At 44.0% G+C, this 22,235-nt stretch overlaps 1 protein-coding gene across 2 annotated transcripts in view; it reads right to left on the bottom strand.

The window, feature by feature from the left end:
* The window catches only part of RNASET2 (ribonuclease T2), a 167,812-nt gene that overhangs the window by 66,179 nt on the left and 79,398 nt on the right, over window positions 1–22,235 (bottom strand). For both annotated transcript variants that reach the window (XM_044290262.1, XM_044290263.1), the window contains exon 6: window positions 13,408–13,472. In XM_044290262.1, the coding sequence (XP_044146197.1) occupies window positions 13,408–13,472 (65 nt within the window). The remainder of the gene's footprint in view (window positions 1–13,407; window positions 13,473–22,235) is intronic.

Here is a 22,235-nt window from a genome sequence, read left to right as displayed (position 1 = left end):
AGTGGAAACCTGTTGCTGGTCAGATATAAGGACAAGAGGGATGTCCTTGTACTGTCCACAATTCACGGTAACAGCATCACCCCTGTCCCTGTGCGAGGTACCGCGGCAACGGTCCTCAAGCCCGATTGTGACGTTGACTACAATCGGTATATGGGAGGAGTTGATCTCTCTGTTCAAGTCCTCAAGCCATCTAATGCCATGCGCAAAACCAGGGCATGGTACAAAAAAGTTGCGGTCTACTTGGTACAGGTTGCCTTGTACAACTCTTAGTGCTGTCCCAGAGCGCTGGCAACACAGGGACATTCCTTCAGTTCTATGAGGCAAGTCCTCAAGGCCCTGATCTTTTCTGACCGGGAAAGAGCAGGCCGGAGTACCTCGGGAACTAGGGCGCCCGGATCGTCCCTGGCCAACACTTTCCAGGTGTGGTCCCCCATACTGGAAAGAAGGGACGGACCCCAAAAAAGTGCAGAGTGTGTCACAGGAGGGGGATACGGAAGGACACCACTACTCAGTGTGACAAGTGCCCCGATCATCCGGGCCTCTGCATTGTTGGTTGCTTCAGGAAGTACCACACTTAGGCTACTTTCACACTAGCGTTCGATCGGATCCGTTCTGAACGGATCCGATCATAATAATGCAGACGGAGGCTCCGTTCAGAACGGATCCGTCTGCATTATTTTGGCATATAAAAGCTAAGTGTGAAAATAGCCTCGTACGGATCCGTCCAGACTTTCAATGTAAAGTCAATGGGGGACGGATCCGCTTGAAGATTGAGCCATATTGTGGCATCTTCAAACGGATCCGTCCCCATTGACTTACATTGTAAGTCTGGACGGATCCGCACGCCTCCGCACGGCCAGGCGGACACCCGAACGCTGCAAGCAGCGTTCAGCTGTCCGCCTGTCCGTGCGGAGGCGAGCGGAGCGGAGGCTGAACGCCGCCAGACTGATGCAGTCTGAGCGGATCCGCATCCATTCAGACTGCATCAGGGCTGGACGGAAGCGTTCGGGTCCGCTCGTGAGCCCCTTCAAACGGAGCTCACGAGCGGACAGCCGAACGCTAGTGTGAAAGTAGCCTTACATGGAGTACTAAATTTATATCCCAATTTAGCCACTGACAATCGGATAAAAAACTATGGTTCTCAGACTTTGTCAAACTAAAATAAAAAGGTTGACATATTAGGTATCGCTGCATCCATAAGAATCTGTTCTATTAAAATACCGCATGACCTAACCCCTCAGATAAACACGGTCAAAAAAATAAAATAAAACTTACATAACAAAATGTGTAATAGCAAGCGATCAAAAAGTCATATGCTCCCCAAAATAGTACCAATAAAACCATCCTCTCATCCCGCAAAAAAACTTAGAGCCCCTTCCCAAGATAATCGGCTAAAAAACAACAAAAAAATTATTCTTAGACTATGGAGATACTAAAATTATTATTTTTTGTTTATAAAAAGATAATAGTGTAAAACATAAATAAATTTAAAAAAGTAGACATATTAGGTATCGCCGTGTCTGTAAAAATCTGCTCTATAAAAATATCCCATGACTTAACCCCTCAGATGAAAACGGTAAAAAATAAAAATAAAAAAAATTGGTCACCTTAAATCACAAAAATTGTAATAGCAAGCGATCAAAAAGTCATATGCCCCCCAAAATAGTGCCAATAAAACCGTCCTCTTATCCCACAAAAAATGAGCCCCTAAGATAATTGGCTAAAAATAAACAAAAAAATTACTCTTAGACTATGAAGATACAAAAATATTTTTAGGGGTTTATAAAAAGATAATATAGTGTAAAACATAAATAAATAAATAAATAAAAAGTAGACATATTAGGTATCGCTGCATCCATAAGAATCATCTCTTTAAAAATACCCCATGACCTAACTCAGTCAAAAAAATAAAATCAGAACGGTGCCAAAACAGCAATTTTTGGGCAAATTTTCCATTTTAATCAGTTTTTTTTCAATAACAAAGCAAGGGTTAACAGCCAAACAAAATTTAATATTTTTTACAGTGATTCTGCAGTTTACAGTAACAGCACATATGTGGCCGTAAACTGCTGTATGACCAAACGGCAGGGTGCAGAAGCAAAGGAACGCCGTATGATTTCTGGAAGACAAATTTTGATGGCCTTTTCTTTGGGCACCATGTCCCATTTGAAGCCCCCCTGATGCACCCCTAGAGTAGAAACATCATAAAAGCGACCCCATCTAAGAAACTACACCCATCAAGGTATTCAAAACTGATTTTACAAACTTTATAAACCCTTTAGGTGTTCCTCAATAGTTTATGGCAAATGGAGATGAAATTTCAGAATTTCTATTTTTGGTAACCTTGCCTCACAAAAATAGATAAACCAAAAATCATATGTACCCTAAAAATAGTCCCAACAAAACTGCCACCTTATCCCGTAGCTTCCAAAATAGGGTCACTTTTATGGAGTTTCTACTCTAGGGGGGCATTGGGGGGCTTCAAATGAGACATGGTGTAAATAAACCAGACCAGCAAAATCTGCCTTCCAAAAACCACACAGCGCACCTTTCCCTCTACGCCCTACCGTGTGCCCGTACAGTAGTTTATGGCAACATATGGGGTGTTTCTGCAAACTACAGAATCGGGCCAATAAATATAGAATTTTGATTGGCTATTAACTCTTGCTTCGTTACTGGGAAAAAAAATGGATGAAAATGGAAAATTTGCCTTTTTTTAATCTCCATTTACCATTAATTCTTGTGGAACACCTAAAGGGTTAATGACGTTTGTAAAATCAGTTTTGAATACCTTGAGGGGTGTAGTTAGGGTGCTTTCTATTATGTAAGCCTCACAAAGTGACTTCAGACCTGAACTGGTCCTGAAAAAGTGGGTTTTTGAAAATTTCTGAAAAATTTTAAGATTTGCTTCTAAACTTCTAAGCCTTGTAATGTAATGTCCCCAAAAACTAAAATGTAATTTCCAAAATGATCCAAACATGAAGTAGACATATGGGGAATATAAAGTAATAACTATTTTTGGAGGTATTGCTATGTATTATAGAAGTAGAAAAATGTAAACTTGGAAATTTGCAATTTTTTCAAAATTTTTCCAACATTTTTATATTTTTTATAGATAAAAATGATTTTTTTTTTTACTCCATTTTACCAGTGTCATGAAGTACAATATGTGACGAAAAAATAATATCTCAGAATGGCCTGGATAAGTCAAATCGTTTTAAAGTTATCACCACTTAAAATGACACTGGTCAGATTAGCATAAAAAGGCCTAGTTCTTAAGGTGAAATATAGCTGTGTCCTTAAGGAGTTAAGGGACCAAAAGTAAGTAAGGCAATTGCCTTCGCAGCTGTTCCATGGCCAGGCTGTTCCATGTGTGTTCCATGTGTGTTATTCCCTCATTGTCCCAATTGCAATGAGCAGATAAAAGGTCCAGTGTTAATTTCAAGTGTGCTATTTGCAATAGGAATCTGTTGCTGTTAACTCTCAAGATGAGATCCAACCATCAGTGAAGCAAGCCTTCATTAGGCTGAAAAAACAAAACAAACCCATCAGAGAGATAGCAATAACATTAGGATTGGCCAAAACAACTGTTTGTAACATTCTTAAAGATAAGGAACGCACCGGTGAGCTCAGCAACACCAAAAGACCCGGAAGACCGCGGAAAACTGTGGTGGATGACTGAAGAATTCTTTCCCTGTTGAAGAAAACACCCTTCATAACAGTTGGCCAGATCAAGAACACTCTCCAGGAGGTAGGTGTATGTGTGTCACAGTCAACAATCAAGAGAAGACTTCACCAGAATGAATACAGAGGGTTCACCACAAGATGTAAACCATTGGTGAGCCTCAAAAACAGGAAGGCCAGATTAGAGTTTGCCAAACGACATCTAAAAAAGCCTTCACAGTTCTGGAACAACATCCTATAGACAGATGAGACCAAGATCAACTTGTACCAGAGTGATGGGAAGAGAACAGTTTAGAGAAGGAAAGGAACTGCTCATGATCCTAAGCATACCACCTAATCAGTGAAGCATGGTGGTGGTAGTGTCATGGTGTGGGCATGTATGGCTGCCAATAGAACTGGTTCTCTTGTATTTATTGATGATGTGACTGCTGACAAAAGCAGCAGGATGAATTCTGAAGTGTTTCGGGCAATATTATCTGCTCATATTCAGCCAAATGCTTCAGAACTCATTGGACGGCGCTTCACAGTCCAGATGGACAAATGACCCAAAGCATACTGCAAAAGCAACCAAAGATTTTTTTAAGGGAAAGAAGTGGAATGTTATGCAATGGCCAAGTCAATCACCTGACCTGAATCCGATTGAGCATGCATTTCACTTGCTGAAGACAAAACTGAAGGGAAAATGCCCCAAGAACATGCAGGAACTGAAAACAGTTGCAGTAGAGGCCTGGCAGAGCATCATCAGGGATGAAACCCAGCGTTTGGTGATATCTATGCGTTCCAGACTTCAGGCTGTAATTGACTGCAAAGGATTTGCAACCAAGTATTAAAAAGTGAAAGTTTGATTTATGATTATTATTATGTCCCATTACCTTTGGTCCCTTAACAAGTGGGAGGCAGATATGCAAATTGTTGAAATTCCTACACTGTTCCCCTCATTTGGATGTAAATACCCTCAAATTAAATCTGACAGTCTGCAGTTAAATCATATCTTGTTCGTTTTATTTCAAAACCATTGTGGTTGTGTATAGACCAAAAAATGTTAAATATTTGGACATCATTTATTATGATATATGTAAATATATTATGGCTAAAAATGTACCGTCTCACTGGACTCACGGTTTAGTGGTGTAGAACTGGACATCTAGATTTGTGCTAGCGCCAGATGGTTCTCTGTTTCAGCCTGGCGCTCAACTTGCAGCTCTGAATGCTCAGCTGCTGCTCTGCAAATTCTCGCTCGGCTTCTTTTAATATGAACTTAATTTGCTGGTTAGGGTCACTTCCATCTATCTGTTGAAAAATCAACGGTAGAGGAGACTACATACCATTCTGGGAACTGGTGCTACCGGAACTTCCAAATCCAGTCAGTTCCAGAACAAGACTCTCTGCTGAATCTTATGGTGGTATTACCACAGACTGCTATTGCTGGGTATCATCTTCCACCACTGCTTGGATCAGCTAATCTTTTGTTCATCTTGCTCCATCAAGCCATCTGAGCTCACATAGGCAGACTAGCTCAGATTTTAGGGTTGAACGAACCCGAACTGTAAAGTTCAGGTTCGTACCGAACTTTAGGATTTTTGGACCCTCTCAGTGTGTTAATGGCGCTTTTTAAGCCAATCAACAAGTGTTTAATTTGTGTGCCCTTAGAAGCCATCACAGCCATGCCTACTAATGGCATGGCTGTGATTGGCCCGTGCAGCATGTGAACCAGCCTCTATATAAGCTGGAGTCACGTAGCGCTGCACGTCACTCTGCTCTGATTAGTGTATAGGATGCTGCTGTGAGGGAGAGAATAGGAAATAATCTGTTATCAAAAGTGCATGTTTAACTCAGCGATCTACAGCGATTTTGTTGTGTGGGTGCAGCGCACAATATTTTTACCCTGCCCTAAGCCCAGTGACACTGAAAAAGAACTTTTAGCAGTCTGTTAGTTATGTGGGCGTCGGTGGCTATTTTATGTGCATTTGTGACAGTCAAATACAAGCTTGAAATACTGCAATCTTGGTTTAAAAATAAATAAAAAATCACCCATTTTTGGCAATATCCCACATCTGGGGCCTTTGCTGCATCTGTCAGTGTGAAATACGAGCGTTAGATACTGCTGTTATATTCTGTTATTAAAAAAACACCCATTTTGGGCAAGATCCTAAATTTGAGGAGAATGAGGAGAGCGTCAAATAAGGGACGTGGCCCCGGTCGTGGTGCTGCTGGTGGACCTCCTGTTGCAGGGAGGACGTGGTTGATCTGTGCCAGCTACACGCACAAGTGAAACACCTTCTTCAGGTGTAAGTAGGCAACAGAACCTTCAGCGTTATTTCGTCGGGCCTAATGCAGCTCTACGAATGAGGAGGAGGAAGAGGTCGCCAACGTAGCTGGGGCACCACCAGCAACTCAGAAGGCAGGGTTAGCATGGCCGAAATGTAGAAAGGTTCCTTAAAAATTAACCTGATATGTCAGAGCTGCTGCAGAAAGTGCGGGCCATCTGTGCACGCTTTCGGCGTTCTCACGCTGCTGCTGCTCGCCTGTCAGTGATGCAGAGTAACTTCGGCCTTCCCGCTCAACGCCTCATATGCGAAGTGCCCACAAGGTGGAACTCCACCTTGTACATGCTGGCCAGACTGTGCGAGCAGCAGCAAGCGATAGTGGACTTTCAGCTGCAGCACGCACAGGTGAGTTGCTCTGCGGAACAGCACCACTTCACCACCAATGAGTAGGCCTCCATGCGAGACCTGTGTGCCTTGTTGCGCCATTTCAAGTACTCCACAAACATGGCCAGTGCCGATGATGCCGTTCTCAACGTTACTATCCCACTTCTATGCCTCCATGAAAAAATGCTTCTGGCAATGATGGAAGAGGATGTGGCACAGGAGGAGGAGGAGAAAAGGGACCATTTCATAGGGTTTCAGGCTAGTCATTCACAAGTGGCTCAGTGGGTGGGTTCCTGCACCCACAAATGCCAAGCACACAATTGTCCAGCCAGGGCACAGTTCTGGAGGAAGATGAGGTGGAGGATGAGGAGATGGAGGAAGAGGAACCGTGTTCACAGCAGGGTGGCACCCAAACCAGCTCATGGCCATCACTGGTGCGTGGCTGGCAGGATACAGAGGACACAGACGATACACCTCCCACAGCTTTTCGTTGCCTCTGGGCAGCCTGGCACACATGAGCGATTACATGCTGCAGTGTCACCATAACCACCGCAGAGTTGCCCACATTCTAACTTGTGCTGATTATTGGGTGTCCACGCTGCTGGATCCCCGTTACAAGGACAACGAAACGTCCTTAATTCCCTCACTGTAGCGTGATCGTAAGATGCGCAAGAACTAGCGCGCGCTGTTAGACCTGCTGCTGGTGACATTCCCACCTGACAGCAGGGGCACAGTGGAAGCACAAGGCGCAGGCACAGGAGGAGGAAGAGGTCGCCACAACAACCAGCACCACCAGCTGATATAGAACGTCCTAGCAAGAGGCAGCATTTCAGCAACATGGTGGATCAGTATGTGTGCACACGCCTACACGTGCTGGATGATGGGTCTGCCCCCTTCAAATTCTGGGTCTCCAAATTCGGCACATGGCCTGAGCTTGCCCTTTACGCCTTGGAGGTGCTGGCCTGCCCGGCAGCCAGTGTATTGTCTGAACGTTTGTTTAGCATGGCTGGAGGGGGTTATCACAGGTTATATTTCCCAATTTTTTGGGGTGTACCCTAATTTAAACAAAAATAAATAAATAAAACCAAAAAGCAGTGTAGGCTACCTCCTCCTCCACCGCCGCTTCCACCTACACCACCACATCCACCACCTCCTCAACCTGCTACTCCATATGGACCTCGGCCTCAAAGATCAAGATTATAATTTTTTATTTTTATGTATTTTATGTTATTTTAAGTAATTTCAATATCCACATTTGTTTGCAGAGCACTTGTCATGCTCTTAACCACATTTGCAGCCCTCTAGCCCTTTCCATGACTTTTTTAGAGCCGCGCCCACGCTAGTATCAACTAGCGTGGGCGTGGCTAAGCTCCATTCAAGTGAACAGAGCTTAGCTCCGCCCATGCTAGTTGATACTAGTCGTGACGTCAGTGGGCCGGCGGTAAACAGTGAGAAGGCCGCAGTGCTGCTGGAGCGTCGCTGCCTTCTCAAACAGCTGATCGGCGGGGGTCCTGCGTGTCGGACCCCGGCCGATCAGAAGCCGATGATCTATCCAGAGGATAGCTCATCAGTTAAATGAAAGTGCAGAACCCCTTTAAAGTTACTTTTATTCAACCAGCAAGTAATTTTTTGACTGGAAATTACATAGGTGTCTCCCAAAAGACAATAAGACGATGTACAAGAGGCAATATTGTGGGGGGGGGAACATTTCTCAGCTTTTATTTACATTTGAGCAACAAAGTGTTTAGTCCAAAATTATTCATACCCTTATCAATAATCAATAGAAAAGCCTTTATTGGCTATTACAGCAATCAAATGCTTCCTATAATTGCAGACCAGCTTTTTGCATGTTTCCACAGCTATTTTTGCCCATTCTTTCAGGTTGGAGGGTCTTCTTGCCATCACCCTGATCTTTAGCTCCCCCACAGATTCTCAATTAAATTCAAGTCTGGAGTCTGGCTGGGCCACTCCAAAACGTTAATGTTGCTGTTTGCTAACCATTTCTTCACTACTTTTGCTGCGTGTTTTGGGTCATTGTCATGCTGAAATGTCCACTGGTGCCCAAGGCCAAGTTTCTCTGCAAACTGCCTGATGTTGTCATTGAGAATCCTCAAGTATTGCTCTTTTTTCATGGTGCCATTTACTGTGATTAGGTTCCCTGGTCCATTGGCTGAAAAAAAAAAAACTAAAGCATTAGGTTCCCACTACCATGTTTGACAGTGGGGATGGTGTTCTTTGGGTTGAAGGCTTCTCCTTTTTTACGCCAAATGAAGGAAACATCATTGTGATCAAACAATTCAATTTTTGTTTAATCTGACCATAACACAGAAGGAGTCTTTTTTGTCCAGATGAGCTTTTGCAAAGGCCAAGCAAGCTTTTGTGTGCTTGGTCTGCATCCGTGGAACCCAGCAGTGTGCTGTGTCAGTTGGATTGTCTGCCTTGAGACATTGCCACCAGCAGAGCCCAGATTCACCAGGATAGCCTTGGTGGCGATCCTTGGGTTCTTTTTCACCTCTCTAACTATCCTCCTGGCCAGCAAAGGTGTCACTTTTGGCTTCCGACCACGTCCTCTGAGATTTTCCACAGTGCAGAACATCTTGTATTTTTTGCTCAAATGTAAATAAAAGCTGAGAAAGGTTATTTTTTTCCACAATAATGCCTCTTGTACATCGTCTTATTATCTTATAGGAGACACCTATGTCATTTCCGGTCAAAAAATTACTTGCTGGTTGAATAAAAGTCACTTTAAGTCAAAATTTGCCAGGGGTCTGAATAATTATGGGCAGCACTGTAAATGCAGTGAGTGAACTTCGGCGACGGCCGTTTCGCGCGTCAGCTTTTCATCTGGCCCTTAGTTTAACTGCGCATCCGGGCCAGTTTTTTAAGTGTCGGCTCCCGTGTCTTACATCTGTGACATCACCGGCTGCAATGCAAAACCAGGCGCTCCCGTCTGACGTCACCCCGGAGCTGGTGCTATGTGGTGTGTTAAAACACTAATATAAAAACAAAGAATCTCTTTCAGACGTACTAAATAGTCATAGAAACACTTGCCAGTCTATTTTATAATTTAAGCCTAGCGGACCCATTGCGCCTGTGCGCAGGATCCACTTGCTCTCTCTCCTCGATGGTGGAGGGTTCTGTACTATTTCTATGCCTGCGAAATGCAGTACATTGACATTTACATTATGTTTAGAGTTTACGTGTTCTATTACACGTGGGCATCCCTTGCCTGTGCTGATGGAAAGTATATGTTCCCTAATCCTGTAGAATCTGCCACATATGCAAATTAATAAATAAACATTGGCAAAACCATCAGAAGTCTTAAAGGGCTTCTGTCACCCCACTAAAGTGATTTTTTTTTTTTGGTCTAGTCAAATTAGTTATATTGCGATATATGACAATATAATTGTGTTACTTACTTTGATCCAGCAGTTTCTGCAAAAAACGAAGTTTTAATATATGTAAATTCGGTCTCTACCAGCAAGTAGGGCGGCTACTTGCTGGTAGCTGCTGCAGAAATCCGCCCCCTCGTCGTGTTGACTGACAGGGCCAGCCGGGATCTCCTCCTCCGGCCAGCCCTGTCAGTATTTCAAAAATCGCACGCCTGTGTGGATTCGGCGCAGGCGCTCTGAGATGAGGAGGCTCGTCTCCTCAGAACTCCCTCAGTGCGCCTGCGCCGATGACATCACCGAAATAGAAGACGTCATCGGCGCAGGCGCACTGAGGGAGTTCTGAGGAGACGAGCCTCCTCATCTCAGAGCGCCTGCGCCGAATCCACAGAGGCGCGCGATTTTTGAAATACTGACAGGGCTGGCCGGAGGAGGAGATCCTGGCTGGCCCTGTCAATCAACACGACGAGGGGGCGGATTTCTGCAGCAGCTACCATCAAGTAGACGCCCTACTTGCTGGTAGAGACCGAATTTACATATTATAAAACTTCGTTTTTTGCAGAAACTGCTGGATCAAAGTAAGTAACAATTATATTGTCATATATCACAATATAACTAATTTCACTAGCCCAGAAAAATAAAATCACTTTAGTGGGGTGACAGAAGCCCTTTAATGAAAGGATTGCTTCACCAATGTAGAGCATGGTCTGAGGTCCTGTATCTGTTTGTGTGTTTATGTTTGTAGGGGCCTTTGCCTTTTTGAGGATTTTTATCTTGTAATATTAAAAGTTTAGTTTTATTATGTTACTGCCACGCCTTTGACTTTCTGTATTTACGCTTTTAGCAGTACTTAGGGAAAGGTACGAACACACAGTTCTCTCCCGGATTAACAAATCCATCTTCTTTCTAAAAAGAAAAAGCCATAAACTCTGTGTTGCAACTTTTTAAATGCCACTGCAACTAAGGATACATACACAAAACACTGAAAAACGGCCATGCGACTGCTGTTTCTTTAAAGGCCTTTAGACCTTTAGCGTCTACAGTTTATTCATGCAGCAGTTTTTTATTTTTATTTTTTTAACAGGCTGTGAATAATCTGAGGTAAAAAAATAGGATATGTCCCATTTTGTCAGTTTTCATAGCCTGACAGCCCCGATACAATTGGAGGCTTTAATGTCCGTTTTTTCAGAAAGAAAAAATATAAATAAAATGGCTATTAAAAACATAACGTTTGGTCTCTTAACAGCCATTTATTTCCACTGTCCTGTAAATGTAGTCTAACTTTAGCCGCATGTAGCACTTCTACACAGCCCTCACTACTTTCCAATTAGGGATGTGGCGAGGGAAGGGGCCAGTGGACAAGTGAACTTATCTTCTTTTTTTTTTAAACAAATTTCAGTTTAGGTGCATGGACTCAGGGGTGCACCTAGCCTTTCTGCTGCCTGAGGCGAAAAATGTAAATGCACCCCTAACCCTCAGCCCCCCCCCCCCATGCCAAATTCAACATTTTCTTACCCTCTTTTAGTATACTACACATTGGGACACATTTACTAAGAACTTGTGACTATTTTAGGTGTAACCAGCTGTGTAACAATATTTAATTGCATGGATGGTTTTTAGCTATGTCCTCCAGTAGGACAGGGAGTGCCACAGATCTTCCGAATTTATGATGAGATGCCTTGTCATAGATTACATACATTTAACTGCAGCACAGATAAAAAACTGAGACCGACATAAAAAGCTGTTTTTAGTAAATATACCCCTTTGATTGATCATAGAGATAGATAATAGATAGATATGAGATAGGTAGATAGATAGATAGATAGATAAACGTTCATTATGCCTGAAGACGCCAAGAATCTGGCGACATGTTGGTGGGCAAGTGGTAAACCTGATGGTTTAATAGCAATACAGTGCCAGTACAATGTGGACACAGGTGTGAGTTGGTTATAGGAGCAGAGAAGAGACACAGGGTAGAAGGTTTTCTGCCTGGGGGCATAATAGAGACACAAGGTGGCTGGGGCGATGTTGGGGGCATAATGGAGACACAAGGTGGCAGGGGCAATGTTGGGGGCAAAAAGGAGATACAAGGTGGCAGGGGTGATGTTGGGGCTAGGGAGGAGACAGGCCCCCCTTCTCCACAGGAACCTTTGAAGATTGTGTGCCCCCCTTCCCATCTTGTGTGGGCAAGGTGGCTGATACAAGTCACAAAACTGAAGCTGCCACCTGTACATAACAACAGCAGCAGCCTCAGAAACAATCCCAGGATGTAAGAGTGAAACTTACAGACTGGCGTTACAGTCATAAATCAGAAGAGATGTTGCAGTGTTCCCTTCCAAGTTAAAGAATTCCCACGCTGCAGTCAAGGGCTTCACCTCCCCATACACGCACATCAAGGAAGAGGGGTGAAAGGAAAGCAGCAGTGATAATGTTATAGGTGCCTGACAAGGTGTCTGCTTAGTGGCACTTGGACCTGACAGGCGCTACCTGCCCTTTAGAGTTCACACGTGCTGCAGGACAAACGTTCACCCATGCCCACAGATGCAGCTCAGGACATGCCAACTTCTCCTCAATAGCTCTGAGTAGGGTGGCACCTACATGTCCTGAGCTGGTCTTGCGAGTGCACTGATCCTAGAGTAATTCATACATCCAGCTGCTCAGTAGCACAGTGAGGGGTAGGTCCTAATCTCATGTTCCTCCCTAACACAGCGCAGAGAGTACTGTACTAATCGGTACTCTATGCACTGTCTGTCACTATGTAAAGGATCAGCTGTGCAGCTCTGCCACCCCTCAACTCCCATCTAGATGGCACCGCCTCACCTTGCCTCATTAGAAGTGCGCCCCTGCATGGACTTCCGTAGAATTTGCCTAATTTTATAAATATGGCTGCAGCTCATCATAAATGAAGCGCATCCAGCGCTTGCATAGAGTATATTAAAGGGGTTCTGCACTTTCATTTAACTGATGATTTATCCTCTGGATAGATCATCAGCTTCTGATCGGCGGGGGTCCGACACCTGGGACCCCCGCCGATCAGCTGTCTGAGAAGGCAGCGGCGCTCCAGCAGCGCCGCGGCCTTCTCACTGTTTACCGCCGGGCCGTCCGCCCACTGACGTCTCGACTTGTATCAACTAGAGTGGGCGCGGCTAAGCTCTGTTCACTTGAATGGAGCTTAGCCGCGCCCACTCTAGTTGATACAAGTCGTGACGTCAGTGGGCGGGCGGCCCGGCGGTAAACAGTGAGAAGGCCGCGGCGCTGCTGGAGCGCCGCTGCCTTGTCAAACAGCTGATCGGCGGGGGTCCTGGGTGTCGGACCCCCGCCGATCAGAAGCTGATGATCTATCCAGAGGATAGATCATCAGTTAAACGAAATTGCAGAACCCCTTTAAGACCAGTGTACCATATGCCAGTCTTGATAAATCTCCCACTTAACAATTATCTTTTTGTCCTAGTGTAGGGAGAGCAGGAAGGTTTCAGTCCCAGACAGTTCTTTTACAGTCAATCACAGGACAGTAAGGAGGAAGGATGTTAGGAATGGAGGAGGTGAGGGGAGAAAGTGCTAAGCTATAAAAAAAAAATATTTTGTGCATTTTCTGTGTTTAGTGTTTTCTTAACAGAACCATTAAAACAGACTATTGATTGAGATTACACTTTCTAACAAGCATTTCTTCATCTTTTATTTACCAAAAATCTGAACAGTTTGGATGTAGAACATTAGGCCACCATGTGTTCAAATCTGCCAAAAGGTCCTATAATATAGAGACAAGAATAATAAAATAAGCTCAAGAATAATAATTTTTTGGGAAATAATAATAAAAAAATACAGTACGAGAGTTTGTCTTATGTGTATAGATCGATACAGCTGTAGTAGTACATCCCTAGAATCTTTTTGTTTTACCAGTTATAAGCTTATATGTTACTTATTAACTTGATAATGGATGAAGCAAGCCTTGGTCGTGTATGCTATACTTCAACGTATACTTCAGGAGGTTACATACCTTGGGGCTTTTGCAACTTTGTAGGCTCACTGGCACAAAAATATTAAGCAAAAAAACACAATGCAACAGCACTCTGCAAACACAAAACACATCCCAATTTCTTTCTGTTTCTAGGCATGGCGAAATGCACCTGCGCATTGGGATGTGCTGACTGACCTTTTTCTTGCAGTTCTACTGAGCTGGAGGTGCGGCTGACTCCAGTCTTGCACCCCTGACCAGCCTGTCTGCCCCATAGGCTGATTTTATTTAGTATAAGTACAAAGCTGTAGCCTGCTCTCCCTGCATTCATTGGAAGCCGTCTGGCACCAGAAGAGGTATAGAGTGGGCTCGGCGTGCATGTTGGTACCTGCATTCCCTGGATTTAATGGAGGCCATTATGGCACAAAAAATGGTAAATGGCAGAGTAGACCCAGCATGCATGTGGAACCTGCATTCCCTGTATTTTATGGCGGCTAGTATGGCACTATAACAGGTAGTATTTAGTGTTAGGTTCCCGTTTTGTAGAGCTCGCCTTGACGCTGGCAGAAGTGCCCAAATAATTTTGTACAATATGTATTTGCCAAGAATCTCAATTTTACTAAATAAGCATAGCACCAGAATTATTGTACTTTATTTGTATTTGCAGAGTGCTGTTGCATTGTGGGGGGGGGTTCTTCGTGTTTCTAGCCATGGAGGCATGTGCCTGTGCATTGCGATGTGCTGGCTGACCCCCTTTTTCTGGCACAAAAGTGTTGCCACGGTTTGAATTTTTGCAGGATGTTGATACTAATGACCTAACCTGAAGATAGGTTATCAGTATTTGGTGGGGGTCCAACACCCAGGACCCTATCAATCAGTTGTTTTTGAAGGCACCGGAGTTCCTGAGGATAGGTCATCAGTTTCAAAGTCTTGGAAAACCCCTTTAATGAGTTTCACTACAGATTTATCATTAACAATTTTTTAAAAGTCACAATGTCACTCCGGTAGAAGAGTGGAGTTGGAAGACTGGAGTAGATTTTCTAGACAAAAAGAGGTTTAAAGACAAATTTATCAAACATTTAACCACTTCAGCCCCGCTAGGTGAAACCCCCTTCATGACCAGAGCACTTTTTACACTTCGGCACTACACTACTTTCACCGTTTATCGCTCGGTCATGCAACTTACCACCCAAATGAATTTTACCTCCTTTTCTTCTCACTAATAGAGCTTTCATTTGGTGGTATTTCATTGCTGCTGGCATTTTTACTTTTTTTGTTATTAATCAAAATGTAACGATTTTTTTGCAAAAAAATGACATTTTTCACTTTCAGCTGTAAAATTTTGCAGAAAAAAAACGACATCCATATATAAATTTTTCGCCAAATTTATTGTTCTACATGTCTTTGATAAAAAAAAAATGTTTGGGCAAAAAAAAAATGGTTTGGGTAAAAGTTATAGCATTTACAAACTATGGTACAAAAATGTGAATTTCCGCTTTTTGAAACAGCTCTGACTTTCTGAGCACCTGTCATGTTTCCTGAGGTTCTACAATGCCCAAACAGTAGAAAAACCCCACAAATGACCCCATTTCGGAAAGTAGACACCCTAAGGTATTCGCTGATGGGCATAGTGAGTTCATAGAACTTTTTATTTTTTGTCACAAGTTAGCGGAAAATGATGATGATTTTATTTTTATTTTTTTTCTTACAAAGTCTCATATTCCACTAACTTGCGACAAAAAATAAAAAATTCTAGGAACTCACCATGCCCCTCACGGAATACCTTGGGGTGTCTTCTTTCCAAAATGGGGTCACTTGTGGGGTAGTTATACTGCCCTGGCAATTTAGGGGCCCAAATGTGTGAGAAGAACTTTGCAATCAAAATGTGTAAAAAATGACCGGTGAAATCCAAAAGGTGCACTTTGGAATATGCGCCCCTTTGCCCACCTTGGCAGCAAAAAAGTGTGACACATCTGGTATCGCCGTACTCAGGAGAAGTTGGGGAATGTGTTTTGGGGTGTCATTTTACATATACCCATGCTGGGTGAGAAAAATGTCTTGGTCAAATGCCAACTTTGTATAAAAAAAATGGGAAAAGTTGTCTTTTGCCAAGATATTTCTCTCATCCAGCATGGTTATATGTAAAATGACACCCCAAAACACATTCCCCAACTTCTCCTGAGTACGGCGATACCAGATGTGTCACACTTTTTTGCTGCCAAGGTGGGCAAAGGGGCGCATATTCCAAAGTGCACCTTTCGTATTTTGCAGGCCATTTTTTACACATTTTGATTGCAAGGTACTTCTCACACATTTGGGCCCCTAAATTGCCAGGGCAGTATAACTACGCCACAAGTGACCCCATTTTGGAAAGAAGACACCCCAAGGTATTCCGTGAGGGGCATGGCGAGTTCCTAGAATTTTTTATTTTTTGTCATAAGTTAGCGGAAAATGATGATTTATTTTTTTTTTCTCTTTTTTCCTTACAAAGTCTCATATTCCACTAACTTGCGACAAAAAATAAAAAATTCTAGGAACTCGCCATGCCCCTCACGGAATACCTTGGGGTGTCTTCTTTCCAAAATGGGGTCACTTGTGGCGTAGTTATACTGCCCTGGCAATTTAGGGGCCCATATGTGTGAGAAGTACTTTGCAATCAAAATCTGTAAAAAATGACCGGTGAAATCCGAAAGGTGCACTTTGGAATATGTGCCCCTTTGCCCACCTTGGCATCAAAAAAGTGTCACACATCTGGTATCGCCGTACTCAGGAGAAGTTGGGGAATGTGATTTGGGGTGTCATTTTACATATACCCATGCTGGGTGAGAGAAATATCTTGGCAAAAGACAACTTTTCCCATTTTTTTATACAAAGTTGGCATTTGACCAAGATATTTTTCTCACCCAGCATGGGTATATGTAAAATGACACCCCAAAACACATTGCCCAACTTCTCCTGAGTACGGCGATACCAGATGTGTCACACTTTTTTGCTGCCAAGGTGGGCAAAGGGGCACATATTCCAAAGTGCACCTTTCGGATTTTGCAGGGCATTTTTTACACATTTTGATTGCAAAGTTCTTCTCACACATTTGGGCCCCTAAATTGCCAGGGCAGTATAACTACGCCACAAGTGACCCCATTTTGGAAAGAAGACACCCCAAGGTATTCCGTGAGGGGCATGGCGAGTTCCTAGAATTTTTTATTTTTTGTCGCAAGTTAGTGGAATATGAGACTTTGTAAGGAAAAAAGAAAAAAAAAGAAAAATCATCATTTTCCGCTAAATTGTGACAAAAAATAAAAAATTCTAGGAACTCGCCGTGCCCCCCACGGAATACCTTGGGGTGTCTTCTTTCCAAAATGGGGTCACTTGTGGCGTAGTTATACTGCCCTGGCAATTTAGGGGCCCAAATGTGTAAGAAGTACCTTGCAATCAAAATGTGTAAAAAATGGCCTGCGAAATCCGAAAGGTGCCCCTTTGCCCACCTTGGCTGCAAAAAAGTGTCACACATGTGGTATCGCCGTACTCAGGAGAAGTTGGGCAATGTGTTTTGGGGGGTCATTTTACATATACCCATGCTGGGTGAGAGAAATATCTTGGCAAAAGACAACTTTTCCCATTTTTTTATACAAAGTTGGCATTTGACCAAGATATTTCTCTCACCCAGCATGGGTATATGTAAAATGACACCCCAAAACACATTGCCCAACTTCTCCTGAGTACGGCGATACCAGATGTGTGACACTTTTTTGCAGCCTAGATGCGCAAAGGGGCCCAAATTCCTTTTAGGAGGGCATTTTTAGACATTTGGATCCCAGACTTCTTCTCACACTTTCGGGCCCCTAAAAAGCCAGGGCAGTATAAATACCCCACATGTGACCCCACTTTGGAAAGAAGACACCCCAAGGTATTCAATGAGGGGCATGGCGAGTTCCTAGAATTTTTTTTTTTTTGCATAAGTTAGCGGATATTGATTTTTTTTTTGTTTTTTTCTCACAAAGTCTCACTTTCCGCTAACTTAGGACAAAAATTTCAATCTTTCATGGACTCAATATGCCCCTCACGGAATACCTTGGGGTGTCTTCTTTCCGAAATGGGGTCACATGTGGGGTATTTATACTGCCCTGGCTTTTTAGGGGCCCTAAAGCGTGAGAAGAAGTCTGGAATATAAATGTCTAAAAATGTTTACGCATTTGGATTCCGTGAGGGGTATGGTGCGTCCATGTGAGATTTTATTTTTTGACACAAGTTAGTGGAATATGAGACTTTGTAAGAAAAAACAAAAACAAACAAAAAATTTCCGCTAACTTGTGCCAAAAAAAATGTCTGAATGGAGCCTTACCAGGGGGGGGGGTGATCAATGACAGGGGGGTGATCACCCATATAGACTCCCTGATCACCCCCCTGTCATTGGTCACCCCCCCTGTAAGGCTCCATTCAGACATCCGCATGATTTTTTACGGATCCATGGATACATGGATCGGATCCACAGAACGCATGCGGACGTCTGAATGGAGCCTTACAGGGGGGTTATCAATGACAGGGGGTGATCAGGGTAATCAGGGTGATCACCCCCCTGTCACTGATCACCCCCCCTGTAAGGCTCCATTCAGACATCCGCATGATTTTTTACGGATCCATGGATAGGATCCACAGAACGCATGCGGACGTCTGAATGGAGCCTTACAGGGGGGTTATCAATGACAGGGGGTGATCAGGGTAATCAGGGTGATCACCCCCCTGTCACTGATCACCCCCCCTGTAAGGCTCCATTCAGAAATCCGCATGATTTTTTACGGATCCATGGATACATGGATCGGATCCACAGAACGCATGCGGACGTCTGAATGGAGCCTTACAGGGGGGTTATCAATGACAGGGGGTGATCAGGGTAATCAGGGTGACCACCCCCCTGTCACTGATCACCCCCCCTGTAAGGCTCCATTCAGACATCCGCATGATTTTTTACGGATCCATGGATACATGGATCGGATCCACAGAACGCATGCGGACGTCTGAATGGAGCCTTACAGGGGGGTTATCAATGACAGGGGGTGATCAGGGTAATCAGGGTGATCACCCCCCTGTCACTGATCACCCCCCCTGTAAGGCTCCATTCAGAAATCCGCATGATTTTTTACGGATCCATGGATACATGGATCGGATCCACAGAACGCATGCGGACGTCTGAATGGAGCCTTACAGGGGGGTGATCAGGGTAATCAGGGTGATCACCCCCCTGTCACTGATCACCCCCCCTGTAAGGCTCCATTCAGACATCCGCATGATTTTTTACGGATCCATGGATACATGTATCGGATCCACAGAACGCATGCGGACGTCTGAATGGAGCCTTACAGGGGGGTTATCAATGACAGGGGTGATCAGGGTAATCAGGGTGATCACCCCCCTGTCACTGATCACCCCCCCTGTAAGGCTCCATTCAGACGTCCGCATGATTTTTTACGGATCCATGGATACATGGATCGGATCCACAAAACGCTTGCGGACGTCTGAATGGAGCCTTACAGGGGGGTTATCAATGACAGGGGATGATCAGGGTGATCACCCCCCTGTCACTGATCACCCCCCCTGTAAGGCTCCATTCAGACATCCGCATGATTTTTTACGGATCCATGGATACATGGATCGGATCCACAGAACGCATGCGGACGTCTGAATGGAGCCTTACAGGGGGGTTATCAATGACAGGGGGTGATCAGGGTAATCAGGGTGATCACCCCCCTGTCACTGATCACCCCCCCTGTAAGGCTCCATTCAGACGTCCGCATGATTTTTACGGATCCATGGATACATGGATCGGATCCGTAAAAATCATGCGGACGTCTGAATGGAGCCTTACAGGGGGGTGATCAATGACAGGGGGGTGATCAATGACAGGGGGTGATCAGGGAGTGTATATGGGTGATCACCCGCCTGTCATTGATCACCCCCCTGTAAGGCTCCATTCAGACGTCCGTATGCTTTTTGCGGATCCGATCCATGTATCCGTGGATCCGTAAAAATCATACGGACGTCTGAACGGAGCCTGACAGGGGGGTGATCAATGACAGGGCGGTGATCAATGACAGGGGGGTGATCAGGGAGTTTATATGGGGTGATCATGGGTGATCAGGGGTTTATAAGGGGTTAATAAGTGACGGGGGGGGGGGGGGGGAGTGTAGTGTAGTGTTTGGTGGGACTGTACTGACCTACCCGAGTCCTCTGGTGGTCGATCCTAACAAAAGGGACCACCAGAGGACCAGGTAGGAGGTATATTAGACGCTGTTATGAAAACAGCGTCTAATATACCTGTTAGGGGTTAAAAAATTCGGATCTCCAGCCTGCCAGCGAACGATCGCCGCTGGCAGGCTGGAGATCCACTCGCTTACCTTCCGTTCCTGTGAGCGCGCGCGCCTGTGCGCGCGCGTTCACAGGAAATCTCGCGTCTCGCGAGAAGACGCGTATATGCGTCCAGGAGGAATAAAGCAACCACCTCCCGGACGCATATGTGCGTACAGCGGTCGGGAGGTGGTTAATATAGATATACATCAATTTATATGAAACTGTTTATATATATATGAAATTCACTAATATAATTATGACATTTTGATACATGTTGGGATTCAATTAACAACCGCAATATCTATCATATTTTCAGGGTGTTAGGGTACTATATCACACTTGCGGCAGAGGAATCTGTCAAAACGTATGCCAACTGATGGCATTTGTAAGACTGATCAGGATCCTGATCCATCTTACAAATGCATTGAAATGCCGATCGGTCTTTCCGGTGTCATCCGGAAAAAACTGATCCGGCATTTTTTTTTTTTTTTTTCACTGATCAGTTCTTTTCCGGTATTGAGCCCCTAGGACGGAACTCTATGCCGGAAAAGAAAAACGCTAGTGTAAAAGTACCCTTAGGCATATATAGAAACATAGAAACATAGAATGTGTCGGCAGATAAGAACCATTTGGCCCATCTAGTCTGCCCAATATACTAAGTACTATGGATAGCCCCTGGCTGTATCTTATATGAAGGATGGCCTTATGCCTATCCCATGCATGCTTAAACTCCTTCACTGTATTTGCAGCTACCACTTCTGCAGGAAGGCTATTCCATTCATCCACTACTCTCTCAGTAAAGTAATACTTCCTCATATTACTTTTAAACCTTTGCCCCGCTAATTTAAAACTATGTCCTCTTGTAGCAGTTTTTCTTCTTTTAACCCCTTAGTGACCACCCATACGTGTTTTTACGGCGGTCACTAAGGGGCCTTAGGCTGGGCCGCCGCGTTTTTATGGCGGCCCAGTCTAAGCGCTGCACGGCTTCCCCGTGCAGCAGGAAGCACGGACCCGGCTCTCAGATGAGAGCCGGGGCCCTGCTCTAACAGCCCGGACCGGCAGAAGTGCCGATCCGGGCCGTTTAACCCTTTACATGCCGGGCGCAATGGCGCCCGCTGCATGTAAAGTGGTGACAGAGGGAGCGGACTCCCTCTGTCTCCCATCAGCACCCCGAAAATGGGTGCTGATGTATTCGGAAGCTTACCTTGCTTCCGTTCAGGGCCCCGAGCCTGTGCTCAGTTCTCTCCAGCAGGCTGTGCCTCTCTGGAGCAGCCTGCTGGTCATTGTTTGAAATGCATTGTTATTGAAATTTAATGCTTTATAAAGATAATGCATTACATTTTAAAAGCAATCAAAATACTGTATATTATAGTCCCCTTGTGGGACTTTTAAGTAGTAAAAAAAAAAAAAGAAAAAAATACACATTTATTAAAAAAAAAAATTCCATAAAATAAAACAATATGCTTTTTTTCCCATTGAAAATACGCTTTTCAATGAAAAAAATTAGCAAAAAGAAAATATCCCCCATATGTTTGGTATTGCCGCGTCCGTAACGACCCGGACTACATAAATATTACATAAATTATCCCCTATGGTGAACGGCGTAAAAAAATAAAAATAAAAAAAAGACTGAATTTCTAATTTATTCTTAGTTTCCAACGAAAAAAACGTAATAAGCGATCAAAAAGCGCCATTTACTCCAAAATGATACCAATGAAAAATACAAGTTGTCCCTCAAAAATCAAGCCCTCACACAACTCCATAGAAAAAGAAAAAAAAAAAAAAAGTTATGGGTCTTGTGAAGTGGCAATGCAAAATCATTTTTTGGGTTAATAAAAGGGGTTTATTGGAAAAAAAAGTAGTAAAACGTCAAATAAATTATAAGTATTTAGTATCACTGTAATCGTACTGACCCAGAGAATAAAGTTATTATGTTATTTGTACCGAAAAATGAACGCCATAAAATTTATAATGTAAAAACACAGTGGCAGTATTGCTATTTTTCCCCATCTCCCTCCCAGAAAGAGTTAATAAAAGTTAATCAGAAAGTTATGTGTACCCCAAAATGGTGCCATTAAAAACTACAACTTGGAGGCGTGGCTAGGCTGCTGAACGAGATGGCTGCCTGAGTACAGAGCTCCTGCACCTCAGCGACTATAATCTTGCATGCCTGTCTTTGATCACGCTACAGAGCTACCTAACTGCTCCCAC

The sequence above is a fragment of the Bufo gargarizans genome, chromosome 4, assembly GCF_014858855.1.
Source record: "Bufo gargarizans isolate SCDJY-AF-19 chromosome 4, ASM1485885v1, whole genome shotgun sequence".
NCBI classification, from domain to species: domain Eukaryota; kingdom Metazoa; phylum Chordata; class Amphibia; order Anura; family Bufonidae; genus Bufo; species Bufo gargarizans.
This window is presented reverse-complemented; position numbering and strand designations above follow the sequence as displayed.